General features: G+C 52.3%; 1 protein-coding gene across 5 annotated transcripts in view; it reads right to left on the bottom strand.

Moving 5' to 3' along the window:
- Positions 1 to 7,505: 7,505 nt before the first annotated feature.
- The window catches only part of CMTM7 (CKLF like MARVEL transmembrane domain containing 7), a 50,758-nt gene continuing 43,461 nt past the window's right edge, over positions 7,506 to 14,802 (bottom strand). Inside the window, exons 3-6 of one of the 5 annotated variants that reach the window (XM_036078860.2) lie at positions 12,881 to 12,979; positions 9,947 to 10,028; positions 8,106 to 8,163; positions 7,506 to 7,792 (exon numbers count right to left, since the gene is read on the bottom strand). In XM_036078860.2, the coding sequence (XP_035934753.1) occupies positions 8,150 to 8,163; positions 9,947 to 10,028; positions 12,881 to 12,979 (195 nt within the window). In that variant the 3' untranslated portion in view covers positions 7,506 to 7,792; positions 8,106 to 8,149. Of the gene's footprint in view, positions 8,164 to 9,946; positions 10,029 to 12,880; positions 12,980 to 14,802 lie in introns of all 5 variants that reach the window. The other 4 variants (XM_036078858.2, XM_036078862.2, XM_036078864.2 and 1 more) reach the window with 4 other exon arrangements.

The raw sequence follows: 14,802 nt of genomic DNA, 5'->3' as shown, positions 1-14,802 counted from the left end.
TTCTCTACATCTGTTATCAGAAGTTGCAAAATGGTGACTGTCATTCCTGCCACTTTTATTAGCTAAAATTCTTCAGTAATGCTCTTCACACTTGTAGCACGCATAATTGATGTTCTAAAAAACAACGGTAATCGGTACTCCTACTCATCTCCTGAACGATACTAAGTCCTTAGAAGTAATGCCCGTCAGTTCTTCCTGTCTACTGCTACTTCCTGTCTTCTTCCTGTCCACTGTTAATGGCCTAGTAGTTTTCGCTTGATCGTGTTTTAACACCTCCCTCGCCTTCCATGAGTTCATCTCAGTGCTTTTCTCTAGATGTGGTTGCTTCACATAACCATGGATATAACATAAATATTGTGCCTGTAATTAACTAGTTATGTGTTTCCATGGGGGCCACATTCAATGTATTATGTCATCACTAGCCCAGTCCTGGGTGGCCCAAACATCCGACCATATGGCTAGGCCATTAGTGACAGCCCATGAGCCGGCATACAGGTGTTCACTAGATCCCAGGGAGGTGAACTCTGGCTAGAAGTCCCACGTGTTCAGCCCATTGCACGGGGTGTCCACAGCTGTGGGCCGTGACCCGTTTACCACCCCTGGATGGCTTTAGCGTTGCAGAGGACCTGCTCGCCTTGGAGGTGGGTGGGCTCTTTCATCACGGATTCTTGTCAGCTGGCTTATTTGGTAGGTGAGACCTTCATTTAACCAGCAGTTCATTAGGGAAAACACTATTTCTGTCTAATGGGTGGGCAACCACCTGTTTGTGAAGATGGTTAAAGGCTCAGGGTTTGGCCCTTCATCAGAAGATCCATTTTCTTCTCAGGAGAGGACTTTCTGGATCTTGTCCCACCTATGGAATCTAGTTCAGAGTTGCCAGATGAGAATGTCAAATTGGAAACAGTTTGATTTAGGGCCCAGTAATGCTAGCAGTTGACTCTCGGCAGCAAGAGGAAGTCCTCAAATTCCAAAGTTCACAGGCCCAGAAGTGGGGTTTTCATCGCTGGAGGCACCAGTCAGCTGGGTGATCAGTCAGACGCCTCTAGTTCCTTGAGGTCTGAGGGAGACAGGCTCTAGGGGAAGGCATTTACTGCTGCCTGAATTGCCCCTACGATTTCCTTGTTGTGGCCTTCACTCAAATGGACACATGTCTGGTGACTTGGGGTGGAGGCTGGAGGAATAGTCCCAGGTTTGGGACGTACTGTCCCCGATAGTTAATATGCAAAGCAGCCAGTTTGGGTGTGGGGCCACTTCTCTTATAGTTGGTGGCTACTACAAAATTTGTCCTAACTTCTTTTTTTTTTAAGATTTTATTCATTTATTCATGAGAGACGGAGACAGGGAGAAGCAGGCTCCCCACGGAGCAGGGAGCCTGATGCGGGGCTCGATCCCAGGACCCTGAGATCATGACCTGAGCCGAAGGCAGACGCTTAATGACTGAGCCACCCAGGTGCCCCAAAGGTCTTTTTTTTTTTTTAAGATTTTATTTATTTGTCAGAGAGAGAGAGAGCACAAGCAGGGGGAGCAGCAGACAGAGGGAGAAGCAGGCTCCCCGCTGAGCAGGGAGCCTGATGCGGCACTCGATCCCAGGACCCTGGGATCATGACCTGAGCCGAAGGCAGACACTTAACCAACTAAGCCCCCCAGTTTGTCCTAACTTGATTGTGAAATAGCTCCTTGAGCTGTGACACAGCTTCCAAGATGATCACTTGAAAGGCAGGACACTTGGATTCCGTCCTCACTTAGGGCCCATCTGGCTTTCAGCAGCTGTGCTTGGGTGGCATGTAATGCAGCAAAGGCAGTTTTCTCCGTGGGGCTGTCATGGAAATGCATAACCACCGGAAGTTCACATTATTATGCTAGCTATGTCCCATGCACCAATGCTCTGTCACCGGAGAATTCAGAGCAATACAAGTGTATGCTGTCACTCCTGACAAGATCTGAAAATCAAGTATTAGCAACGCCGTCAGCTGCAAACCAAGAACCAGGTATGATGGTGGCAACACATCCCTTCGCTTTGATGATGCCGCTCACCGTGGAAATGGACAAGACCATGTTCTTTAAGCTTCCACAGTCTACGGTGAAGCCGGCTTCCGCTGGCTGGCCAGGGTGTTCCACTGAAGGGAAGCTCTGAAGCTTTGCACGGCACCCCTGGCAAGATGAAACCTTGTGCGCGAAGACAATGTACTTTTTCTTCTCCCAGGAAAAGGCACGGTTTCCATCCTCATGCTTGGCAAGCTTTATGGGTAAACACCATTCTCGGCTTGGCCTCTGACTGACCCTTATATGAACCACCAATAGAGGTCGCCATGAGTGTGTCCTGTGAGCAGGTTCTTGCAAAAGAGCAGCGAGCACAGTCCAGACCAAAAAACAAAACGCCCACAAAACCACAAAACTACAGCCCGGATCTAGTAAGTTGGGGAATATTTGGGGCTTCCTCCAGAGTGGGGTAGAATCCGGAGACCCCGTCCCACACCTGATTCTTGTCCCTCCTTGTCCCGCGGCTAATTGGTGCAGTCGGAATGGGACCAGCTCAGATTGAGGTCTTTGCTCCACGGGACCTGTGAAATCTGCCCCAGGTTTTCGCTTCTGCTGTTCTGTGCGCCCTCGCAGCCCCCAGCCAGCCCAGCTCCACCGGCCTCTTCATTCTGTCTTCCCTTGCCTCTTAGTCCTAAAATATATGGCCATGGGCAAGGTTTTTTGTTTTTTTTTTTCCCTGCGCTGCCTTTTTTCTGGCATTCAGTGGCCTCATCACCCAGGATTTTTATTTTGTAGGAAATCCACGTCTTGTCAAATGACTTGCCTGTTTGAGAGTTTTGGTGGCTTTCTGTCCCGCCCACCCCGCAGGGCCTTCCTGATCTTTCTCTTTCCAGACCCCTGGCCATTCACCTCTCCCCAAGGCTCTATTCTTGGTCCTTGGGCCACTTCCACCCAAGTGGATGATCAGATGCACTGCGCGGAGCTCTGACTTTTGGAGTTATTTCCCCTCACTCCTGTCTTCCAAGGACACCCCCTGAGTAAGGCTATTCATGCAGCCACCACGTATTTCCTGCTTCTTGTGCCCACGGATCCAGCCCAACGAACCACGTGTGGCAGGAGTGAAGCTGGGAAGGAGAGAGCCAATAGAAGGATGCGTAGCCGAGCTGGCCACCGCTGTATGGTTCTTCCCTTGGTCCTGATGAGGGAGCAGAGGGCTAGCTGAGGACAAAGCAGAAGCTGACACCCTACACACACACACACACACACACACACACACACACACACACACACACACACCATGTGGTATGTGTGACATTCCTCAGGCACTCCTGGTTGCCCTAAAGGAAAAACGAATGGTTAACTGATAGAGATCACAGTCTTGCAGGACAGGAATCTCCTTCAGTTTACGAAAGTCTTCGCAATTTACAAGGACAAAGCATTTCTCTCAATGGCCTAGCTTCCAGAAGGGAATGTAGATACAATTAAATGTCCTTATAATTTGCAGCCCATTGACAGATACTTGAAGAGGGCAAAGTGTAATGTTTCTCCAGGAAGCTCCCAACTATCTTACTTATCTACGCTTACTAGAAGGAAAAACAACCTTAACTTGACCATGCAAGGCCTCTGGTATCCTGTGAGTCTTTAACATACAAAAATCCTTTTGAAACCTCCCTTTTCCTTACCTCCCCCAACTCCCAAGTATATAATCAGCCACCCCTCACAACCCCAGGGCAGCATCCCTTTCTGCCCACGGGTCCTGTCCCCAGGCTTTAATAAAATCACCTTTTTGCCCCAGAGACGTCTCAAGAATTCTTTCTTGGTCGTGGGCTCCGGACCTCACTTATATTCTAAAACTTCATCAGTCCCACGGAACTGTCTCGGAGAAGTGATGTAAAACCTGTCTCAGGACAGTTTGTCCCGGGAGAGGAGAACAGACGTATCCACTGACTCCTGTGTCCCATCGGCCGCTACTACCCCCCAGGGCAGGCACTCTCCTGCACTTGGGGGTTGCACAGTGTGGGTGCTGGCTGGGAACCCCGGCAGCGTCCACAGGAAAGCTCCCACGTGAGAGTCCACAGGCGTCAGCTGTGTGGTTACGACGGCATGAAGTTGGTCACAGCCCTTGCAAGACCGGCACTGCAGTGGTGGCTGGATCAAGACTCGTGAGGCCCAGAGGATGTAAAGTGTTGCATAAAGGGGGAAAGGGGGTGTCTGTTACCGCTACGTAACGGTAAGTGAATGAAGTCCCAAAAGATTTCGTTTGGCGCGATGGCCATTTCATTCAATTACAAATAACTACTGTAGTTGTCTGCACTTTCTAGGCAGTCCATATAATGCAATAGAGCTATATAATAAGAAAAGCAAAGATGCGGTGAATGGGAGGGTCGGGAAGTTATGCTGGGAGAGGAGACACGCGGAGGGGTGAGGAAACGGGGAGTTGGCACAGTCACGGTTCAAGGTTAAAAGCCGCGCTGCGCCCCGCTGCCACGAGAGGGCGCGCGCTGCTAGGCGAGGACGCGCCCGGCGGCCACGTGCGCCGCCGCAGGGTTTTGTTTTCGCAAGAAGGAAAGTTGAGGCCAGCTGCGAGAGGGGTGGCAGGGCACCAGCGGGCGCGGCTGCTGGCGGGGGACCCCGGGGACTCCCCGAGGAGGGCCCCCGCCCCGCGCGCTGCCCTGGGTTTCGGGAGGAAGCAGGTGCCGGCCCGCGAAGCGTCGGCTCGCTGCGGCCTCAGCCCTGACTTCCTGGGGCGCGACAGACACCCTCGGTCCCCGGCGCCCGCAGGCCCCGCAGGGTGGCAAACCCAGGGCCCGCGGGCGGCGCAGAGCCTCCGCACGGGCTTGGTTCGGCCTGAAGCGTCTCTTTTAAAAGTTTGTTTGGCAGCCTTTTTAACCTCAGGAAATGTGGAGCCTAAAAATCTAGACTTCCCCGTCTCTCGGGCACTCGGGGCATCTGGCAGCCCTGGGGTGCTTCCCCCCCGCCCGGGGAAGGGAGGGGTTTTCATCGTTTTGGTCAGGTGGATATTCAGCGGGACCATTATTCCGGCTGTTACCTGAGCCAAGGGGCACACTTGATACCGCATTTCCTTTTTTGCACAACTCTGCGTGGAGTTAACCGTGGTCTTTCTCATTTGCGTAATTCTCCTGGACAGAGAAAATTACAGTAAAACCCCAGCGAGCCACCAGTTGCCCCCTTCACCTCACAAGGTCCAAACGCTCCAGTTAGCCTCCTGGTGGCCTTCGTGAGGAGGCCCTTCCATGTCCCCTCTCCCAGCCTGGGCTGGTTGCTCTAGCCAGCCCCCTGGTGCCCAGCCTGGCAGCAACCTGCCTCTCAGGGGGTTCTGAACGTTTAGTTTTGTTTTTTGCTTTGTTTTTAAACAGAGAAACCCCCCTTTTCAATCTAAACTGTATGAAACTCCACTATGTAAAACAGGAAAAAGGTATCCATATAAATGGCCAGCTTACAGTTCTATATACTTACTGTAAGGTCAGTCCATAAGAACGGGATTAATTTGAAAAGCCCACAATTTGGAGTAAGAGCACTGCGGCCGTAGCCTCATCTCTGCATTCATTCCCGCTTTGTCTTGGCTGTGCGGGTCGGAGAAATCCCGCTCCACCCAGGACACCCAGGATGCGGCAGGTTCAGAGACACTCACCTGGAGGCGCGAGGCCAGGGTCCCCTGAAGCTGCCCAAGGTGAGGGAGGCTGGGGGGGGGGCCGGGCGGGAGGGTCGAGGGGTTCCAGGGTCAGTGTTTGCTACTGAGAGCAGGAGAGTGTGTGGTTTAAGGGGTTAACCTATTTTGCACATAAAATCAGACAGCCACGATCCCCCTGAAGCACCCCTGAGAGTTCACAGGATGTTCAAAGTGCTGGTTGCTGAGGAGAGGCCCCAAAGGCCCTTGTGTTTCCATGGCAACATCAGCTTTTCATGCTGGGGAGGAGGCCTGGGTGGGAGATGGTGGTACAGGGGATGGGCCAGCTCGGGGTCACCTTAGCATCCTGGCTGGAGGGCTGAGCAGGTAAAGGTGTCTGGAAGAGAAGCTTCTAGCACACGGCTGCAAGCACAAGGAGTGTGTCAGGTCCTGGCAGGGCCTCCCTCAGGAACACACTTGTTTCCTCCTCTGGGCCCGTCTGCAGACACCAGAGCCAACTGCCTGTGGACGAAGCCAGTTGGCCCAGGCCACCTCTGGCCTGGCCGTTCCCGGGTACGGTGGTCACACGCCAGGCCCAGGAGAGGGCCGGACCCGGATTCAAATCCCAGCTCTGTCACCAGCCTGGCTTCCCTCTCGGCTTTCTCCTTGGGTCCCCGCCAGCCTGCTCAGGGTAGGTGTGGGCAGTTTTATTGCTGCTCACACCAGCCTGCTGGAGAGAACCCCACAAGGCCATCTCAGAGGGCCTCTCTGAGCAGGTTTTTCTTGTGGGTGGCAGAGGCTTCCCCAAGGGAGAGCGCCACCCTCCATCTTCCCTCCCTCCCCAGGGAGGCTCTGCCCGCCAGGGAGCTGGCTGACTGTGGGGGAGGATGTGGGCAGGCCAGCTTTGGCCTGGTCTCCCAGTGCCCCCTCCTGGGGCTCAGGTTGGCCCCTGACGCCCTGTCCTCCCTCCAGGTCCAGTCTTCCCTCCTCTCTTTACTTGGTTCAGCCTGGCCGCGCCTGCCCCATGGGTCACCTCCCGGTGCTGGGAGCCGGGGAGCTGGGTATGGAGTTTGGGTTACACGGGGGTACGGCCCCTGGGCTGAGCAGCCCCAGGGAGGGCCTGGTTTAGGGAAGACGCCCGCGTCCCACAGCCTGGATTCTCGAGCACCCGCTAGAACATGGTGCCGGCCGTGCTGCTGGCCTTGGGCTGGGTGCGACCTGGGTCTCTGTCTTCCCCCGCGCCCCAAGTGGCTCTTCCAGCTGCGGAGGTGCCTAGACAGAATGTCTTCTATTGCTTTTTTAAAAAATTGTGGTAAAAGATACAGAACATAAAACGTACGAATCTAACAATTTTTAGGTGCGCCGTGCAGTGGTATTATTCTTGTTGTTGGGTAGCCACCGCCATCCATCTCCAGAACATCTCCATCTTCCCAAGTGGACACACGAACTCCCCAGTCCCCTGCCCCAGGCCCCGGCCGCCACCCTTCGACTTTCTGTCTCTGAATTGTAACTTCTCTAGTAACCTCCTGCAAATGGAATCAGACAGGGCTTGTCCTGGGGTGTCCGGCTTATTTCACTCAGCGTCATGTCTTCGAGCTTCATCCGTGTTGTAGTAGGTACCAGAATTTTCTACCCCCTTTTTTTTAGGGCTGCCTGTGTCGCTCTTGAGTACTGCTTTCTGTCCTGTGTGAACGGTACTGGCCTCCACCCTTCACCACTGATTGACTCTGAAAATATGCAAATCTTGAGCGGCCCGTATCTTCTGCATCCTTCGCTGTTCTCAGCTCCGGGGAGGGGCTGGTGTGCACACGCAGGAGCGGGCCCCCAGGCGTCCCCACGAGCTTTGTGGGCCCCATCACTTTACTCCTGGTCGACAGCCTCAGTTAATAAGAAATCCTTGTGCAAGTGGCCAAGTCAATATTTTATTACAAAACACACACACGCCCACACACCGACACACACATACAACACACACACAGACACACAGACACACACACAGTGGGAATTAAGGCTGAGGCCCGAAAGGAGCCGGGATCTCCTCTCTGGGGACGGGCTGACCACAGAGTGCTTCTGCAGACACGGCTCACTCAAGGAAGAGGCTCTCTCCGGAGAGAGGCTTTCCAAGCTGGAGAAATTAGGAGATGGCTTGGTTTCTCTAAGAGGACTTAAGGCGGCTTCACTCCCCTGAGGAATGTGAAGTAGAAGCAGAGTTAGGCAGGAGTTTTCAGAAACCCCTCCCTCGTGGGTTAAGTGGGGTCATCAGTCCCTGAGGCAGGTGGTTCTCAAAGCAGGAGGGAGAGACCAGATTTCCCTGGAGGCTGGTTTTCTTTCCCGGGCGGGGAGGACTATTCTCCAAGGACAACTGGAAAGAGAGGCTCCGCGCGGCTCAGGAGCCCTGGAGGACGCCGAAGCCCCCCTCCTGTGCCCACCCGCGTGGACGGGGCTTTGGCACAAGAGCACGGGGTCAGAAGCCCTTCGTGGGGGCTGGCCCACTGACCCTCCTGTGCGCAGGGCCTCCCGCGGGGCCGGGCCTGGGTGGCATCACACAGCTGCATCTTGGGAAGGAAATGGCAAAGTTAGGCCGGCTGGCAGGGCAGGGCCCACGCAGAAGCCACACAGCAGGGGGCTGACCCGGTTCGGCTCAGTGCACTTCCTCCTTCCTCCACCCAGCACCCACCGCCCTTGGAATGATTTTAGCCTTTCCAAATACACTTCTCAAAGAGAAAAAAATTCAGTAGTGCGGGGAGGATTTCTATCGCTGCTCCCCACCTTGCCGCACCCCCCAGCCCATCCTCAGAGGGACTTGAAGTGTCTTAGCTCTTTCTTTTGGCTCTTCCTAACTGAATTTTAAGCCGTATGTTTCTGCCAATATTTACACATGTATCACCTTTAGCTGTTACCTAGTAACTCTCTTTCACATTCTCTACTTTTTATTATTCATTTTTTTTTTCTTTAAACAGCTTGGCCGACATAGACTCCACGTACCACACAATCCACTAAATCCGTCTAAAGTGTACACTTCCAAGGTTTTCAAATATTCACAGGATGGCTTAAGCACTGACCACCACAATGTGAGAATCTTTCATCACTTCCAAAAGAGGGCCCATCTGCCATCCCATCCCCCAGCCCTTGGCAACACCCGCCCCCCGCCCCCCACCATCTTCTTTCTGCCTCTTGGGATGAGCCCATTCGACACATTTCCCATCAGTGGGATCCTACAGTCTGTGGTCTTTTGTGACTGGCTCCCTGCCCTCAGCATCAGTAGCTTCTGGAAGGAAACGGAAGCTCTGATGAAACAACCCTTCTGCGGGGCAGCTCAGCCCACAGGCCGTGCGTGCTCTGACATTTTGTGGTGTAGAAGAACAAAGAGAGGAAGGGCTGGAGTAGAGAAGTGGACTAATCAAAATAGCTCTTAGCAGTGTTACTTCTAGGAAGGCATTCTAAAGAGAAACGGTATTAGGGATGAGTGTGGGGCTGTATTTATAAGGATGTTCTTTACAACACTGTTTAGTAGCAAAGAATTAAAGAAACAAAACATAATGACCCCAAATAGGAGACAAGTAAACTATGACACAGACGTGCAGTGGAACTGCAGTGAACTGCACCCAAGGCATGGAGCCATTAAAAGTGAGGGGGAAGAGGGGACCCGCCTGGCTCAGTCAGTGGGGAGTGTGAGTTCGAGCCCCACGGTAGGTGTAGAGACTACTTAAAAATAAAATCCTAAAAATGAATGAATGAATGAATGAATGAATGAATAAATTCTTTAAAAAAAAAAAAACATGTTGGAGAAGAATCCCCAACCATGTGGGGAAAATGCCTGATTGGTGGTTAAATAGAAGAACAAGAGCAGGTTACAAATAACACATAAGGTCAGATCCTTTAATAAAAGCAACAAATAGATCTATGTATCTTTATACCTATCTATGTATCTTTATATCTGTTCATCCATCCATCCAGAGAGAGGAAATACTGGAAGGACAGACACCCAGCAGGTGCTATTTCTGGGTAACGTGATGACAGATGGTTTTCATGAAAAATTTTTTCTTTTTCTTTATGTGCACTTTCTAAATTCTCTACACTTCATTTTTGTCATTAGGAAATGGATTTAAAGAAAAGGCTTCAGCATCAGAGGTAGACACGTGAGGATGCCCGGGGCTATGGAAACAGGACGAGAGCAGAGGGCCTTGGGTTCCGCCTTGCCACCTGGGCCCCTACCCCTCAAGGCCTCCCCTGCAGTGGGGCCCTTCCCTGTTGCTGACCTCCACAACAGGCCGTCCTCCTGTTCCCCAGCAGAGGGAACTTTCAGAGATCGCCTGTGTTCGGACAACCGGAACTCACCTGCTGACTGGGTCACACACGAGATCTTGTAGGACATCCAGATGCTCGCCAGGCAGAGGAAGGTGGCCACGAAACCGAAGATCTGCACAGGACAGAGAAGAAAGGAGGTTCCCAGGCCAAGGGCCAATCACTCAGGCTGTCCTTTATGTTTCTCATCCCTGTAGCAGCTGGGGCCCAGGGGGAGCCTGGGGAACCGAGTGACCTGACCACCTGGTCCTTGCTCAGGTGCAGGGCCCTCGCTCAGGCCTGGCCCTCAGGCTCTGGGCTCCACCTCCTGGCCCTCCTCACTCCAGGCAACTTCAGGGCCCATGTTCGGGTTCGTATTTACAACTGAGCTGAGGCCAAGGCGCTGTAAAAGACAATTATCTGGGCTAATGAAAGAGAAAAAGGTGGAACTGTACATTTCAGTAGGGGTTTTTAAATTTCTAACGTTCAAATGGATTTTACTGGATGGGGCAGCATTGCATTTCACTCTTAATGGCTTTCTGTTCTGTCTCACTTTATAGCTGTGTCATAGCCAGAAGCTGAGGCCTTGATATACAGTTCTACGTTTGCACATATTTCAACAATCTTAGACTAAAATCAGTGAAGGCAGCGCTCCTTCCCTTTCTGAGGATCTACCCAGTGCTCAAGTGGCTGACCTCGCTGACCTAGGAAAGCTGACCCAGCCCCGTCCAGCTTCACTTAAAGATGAGGAGCAGGGCGGCCAGGGAGGAAAAGGGCCTCGGGTGGGGCTCATCCGATGGTCCAGAGAGAAGCAGGCACACACTCTGGTGTCTGTCTGGCACTTGGAAGCCTGCAGTCAGTTCCTGACCTGTGAACAGCAACGTAGGAGCTATGACTTACTGACCACCGACTCTGTGCCCGCCCGGGTCCTAAGCCCATTAGGTGTGCTGGTCCCTTCAACTCCCACCCCTCTGCCAGGTGGGTGCTGCTCTTACCTCCCATCTCCCTCATCTGGCAGCTAAAGACATGGAGGGACGGCAAGTCAACTAGTCTGCCCAGGGCCACGAGCCAGCAAGGGCCGGACATGGGATGTGAGCCCCAGGAATCTGGCTCCAGAGCCCTGCTCGATTTTTGCCCAGATGTTCCCGGACTTGCAAATGGCCTCCGGTTGGCGACATGGCCACAACCACGGGCTGACGTGCAGTAGGCACAGCCCGGGAGCAGCCAGGCCAAGGGCACGGTCTCCAAGGGTTTGGTTTGCTTTCCAAGCCTGGCTGCTGGTTCACAGAAGAGGCTGCCCCCACAGGCCCACAGCCGGCTTCCCCTCCCCCAGGTCCCTTTCCTTGGCTCCCTTTGCACTGATTGTCTGCACCACATAATTAGCCTATTGGAGCCTGTCCTGGCCCCTCATTGTCTGTTCTGCACAATTAGCACATTAGATACCATCCCGGTCTCCTACTGTCTGCACTGCATAATTGAACAGTTTATTATACTGCTACGTGGTGCTCTTCTGGATGACAATGCCTTGTTTGCTGATTGTTTCGTGGGCCTCGGCCTTGACTCCTAAACTGGATGACCATTTTCTCATAAGCAAGGACTGTATCTTTTTGTTTCCTCTGGCTCCCCCATGGCCGAGGCTTGGTCCTAGGCACCAAGCTGGTGTATGATAAATGGGGCTTATTGGGATTCTGGGGCTAACAAACATGGTTGTGTGCAACCTGAATCATGAAACCCAGGGGGAACCTCTCCATGTGGTCCCGAAACACAACGGGCACCAGTTTCCTCTGTCTCCCTCACCAGCCTGTCTGTAGTCGGGCGGGTGGTAAGCTGTAGGTGGTGCCCACCCCTCTCCTTGGAAACCGCAGAGGGAGGCACTTAAGCTCATGAGTATTCAAAGGCTTGGCTGCCCCGTGCCCATCTTTGGAGGACAGACCCCACCCCTCGGTGGAATTCCAGGCATTAACCCACTCCCAGCCCAAAGTCTGGAGAATTTTGCTAACATATAAATGAAAGAGTGCCTGTCTCATAGAGCTTTTCTTCAAACTCATTTAAAAAATTGAGGTGCCTGGGTGGCTCAATCAATTAAGCGTCTGATTCTTGATTTTGGGTCAGGTCATGATCTCAGGGTTGTGAGATGGAGCCCCGTGCCGACACGGAGCCCACTTAAGATTCTCTCTCTCTCCCTCTGCCCCTACCTTGCTCTCGCACCCACCTGCTCTCTCTCCCTCTCACTAAAAAAAAACAAACAAAACAAAACAAAAGAAAAACCCTCATTCAAAAAATTTCATCTGCTCATCAGTGAGGCAAATCAGTATTGGCCCACAGGCCACCAAACTGTAACCAATTAGCTAAATCAGAAATCAGATGGCAGGAATCTATGTCTTTTAAAAATAAATACATACACATGAACACACCCATGTATATATATTTGCATATGTGTGGTAAACACAGCTCCCACAGCACTATATTTTTATACATTTCCATCTTTCTATTCAGGCTATCAGATGGATTAATTTTCACCTTTGCAAGGTCTAGGAGCGTTGTTTCCCGGCCTGAATACTGTTATAAATCAGGACCAGCAGAGCTACCATTCATGGCAGGGATCACTAATTGATCACATGCTCTTTTTCTGGGCCCCAAAGAGGCCTCAGGATCTTTGCATAGCCTGAGGCAGCCACCAATGAATGACCCGAACGGGCATGTGCATTAAGACCGACTGGCCCCCTGATGTAAGGAATGGCTGTCTGAGGGAGGGCTGGGCCGCTGGCGCCATCTGAGTGTGCCAGGAACCCCGACCATCCACCTGCTGAGGCCCTCTGTTGTGGACCCGGCTCTTTGGAGGCTGCTGTTAGCTGGATCCAGGTGGGTTCTGATGGGTACTTTTCTGGGAAAGAAAGGCCCCAGGAAACAATCTCCTCGCTGCCCATCAGGAAGAAAATGCGCTAGAAGTGAACTCATTCGTGAAGGTTCCCCCGAGACTGTCCTCACCGCTCCAGCTACCAGTCCGCTCTGGCTGTAACTCTTGGAGGCTGCCACAATGGAGGCGATTAGGAGGAGCAGGGTACCGATTAAATAGTGCAGAAGTTCCTGGGGACAAAAACAAAGCAAAGCCGTGGGTCGGGAGGTCCACTCCTGGTTCTCAGAGGCAACTGGGCACAGAAGAGAGGAACAGAGGGGGGGCAGTGACATCTCCTCTTCTCCTCATGACCTCCTGACAGAGCAGTTTGCTCACAGGCAGCAGCTGCGGAAGGCCGGCCAGGATGAGGCCCCGCAAGACAGAAAAGGAGCCGGGCAGGCAGCCAGAGAGGTGACAGAGAGAAAGGACACTTGTCGGGTGAGGAGAGATACCCACTAAGGACTGCTCCACTCCTGAGAGCAATCTGTAGACAGCACCCCGACCTCGGGCCAACAGCTTCCCACAACTCCCAGGCTGGAGAGTTTAAAGGAAGCTCCAGCTCTGAGAAGCAGAGCCCTTTCAAGAGATGTGTACCTCTCACTTCTGCTTCAGAGAAAGTTCTGGTCTAACAACGTGCTAGCTTTGGTGGCTGCCTGGAGTGCCTGCCCACTCTGTGAACAGTTTTAGATGCGGTCTGGAGGTGCTGGCCCCCTCAGACCTGAGTCACAGCCCAGGGTGAGGTCAGCGGCCCTCTGGGAAGTGCTTGTGGGGGTGGGGGGAGCTGACTTTCTGGCTCCTAATAAGCCTCCTCACTTTGTCCTCATTTCATCTTCTCTCTGCTCTCTGGGAGTGTGCCCTCAGGCCACACTGCTGAGGAGTTTGCTAGCAGGGCAGATTCCGCCTCTGCTTCCATCCATCTGTACCCGATTCACCCTCCGGGCTTAAAATGCCCTCTCTGCAGGCCCTGAATGAGGCTGAACCTCTGTCATTCAGCAGCAGGGTAAGGCTTCCACCTTCTTCCTTCTTCCTCCCCATTAAACACCAGATCAGAGGAGAACTGGGGCTTAGGGCCACGAGAGGACTCCCTCTGGATCCAGAGTGTATTCATTTTTAGTTGTCTTCCATGAGGATTCAGAAATTAGTCCTCCATGAAGTTCTGCCCATCAGGGCAGGGACCTATTAAATTTTGGAAAAGCATTCCACTTTTAAGCTGCAGCTCCTCTGAAAGCTGTGCGAAATCAAAGACCCCAATTTCTCCTTTAGCGACTAGAAAGGAATATCAGAAGGTGTACCACAGAGATTTTGACTGAAGAGCAGATTAGTAACTGAAGTTCCCTACCTCCAAGATTCTCACCCATGAAGAAAGAGGAATAGGACGTGGGGTAGAGAAAACTGACTTGAGAGAGTCCTAAATGGAAAGTGCCTCAATATACCTCATCAAAAATGTGGGGCTGAGCTTACCCCTCCAACATGCACTCCCCTCTCCACCCACCCCCATCCCTGCCCCCAGCCTTTCTCTCTCCTCAGAGTGTTTCAGTATCAGCATCATTACCAGAGGACTTTGCTCTCAAAAGAAGCAGAAAGGTGCCATAACTTTGAAAGGGGCCTTGTAACTTAGGAACACAAAAGAAATGTCTCTCAAAATAACACAGCAGGTAATAACATTAAATGTGAATAATTAAACAATCCAGAGGTTGTCAGACTGGATAAAAAAAAAAAAAAAAAGATACAGGGGTATCCGGGAGGCTCAGTTGGGTTAAGCGTCTCAGCTCGGGTCTTGATCTCAGAGTCGTGAGTTGAAGCCCCACGTTGGGATCCACACTGGGCGTGGAGCCTACTTAAAGAAAAAGAAAATCCAACTATATGCTGTCTAGTGGAGAAACACTTTATTTTTTTTTTTAATATTTTATTTATTTATTTGAGAGAGAGAATGAGATAGAGAGAGGGAGCATGAGAGGGGGGAGGGTCAGAGGGAGAAGCAGACTCCCCGCCGAGCAGGGAGCCCGATGCGGGA

The sequence above is a fragment of the Halichoerus grypus genome, chromosome 1, assembly GCF_964656455.1.
Source record: "Halichoerus grypus chromosome 1, mHalGry1.hap1.1, whole genome shotgun sequence".
NCBI lineage: Eukaryota > Metazoa > Chordata > Mammalia > Carnivora > Phocidae > Halichoerus > Halichoerus grypus.
This window is presented reverse-complemented; position numbering and strand designations above follow the sequence as displayed.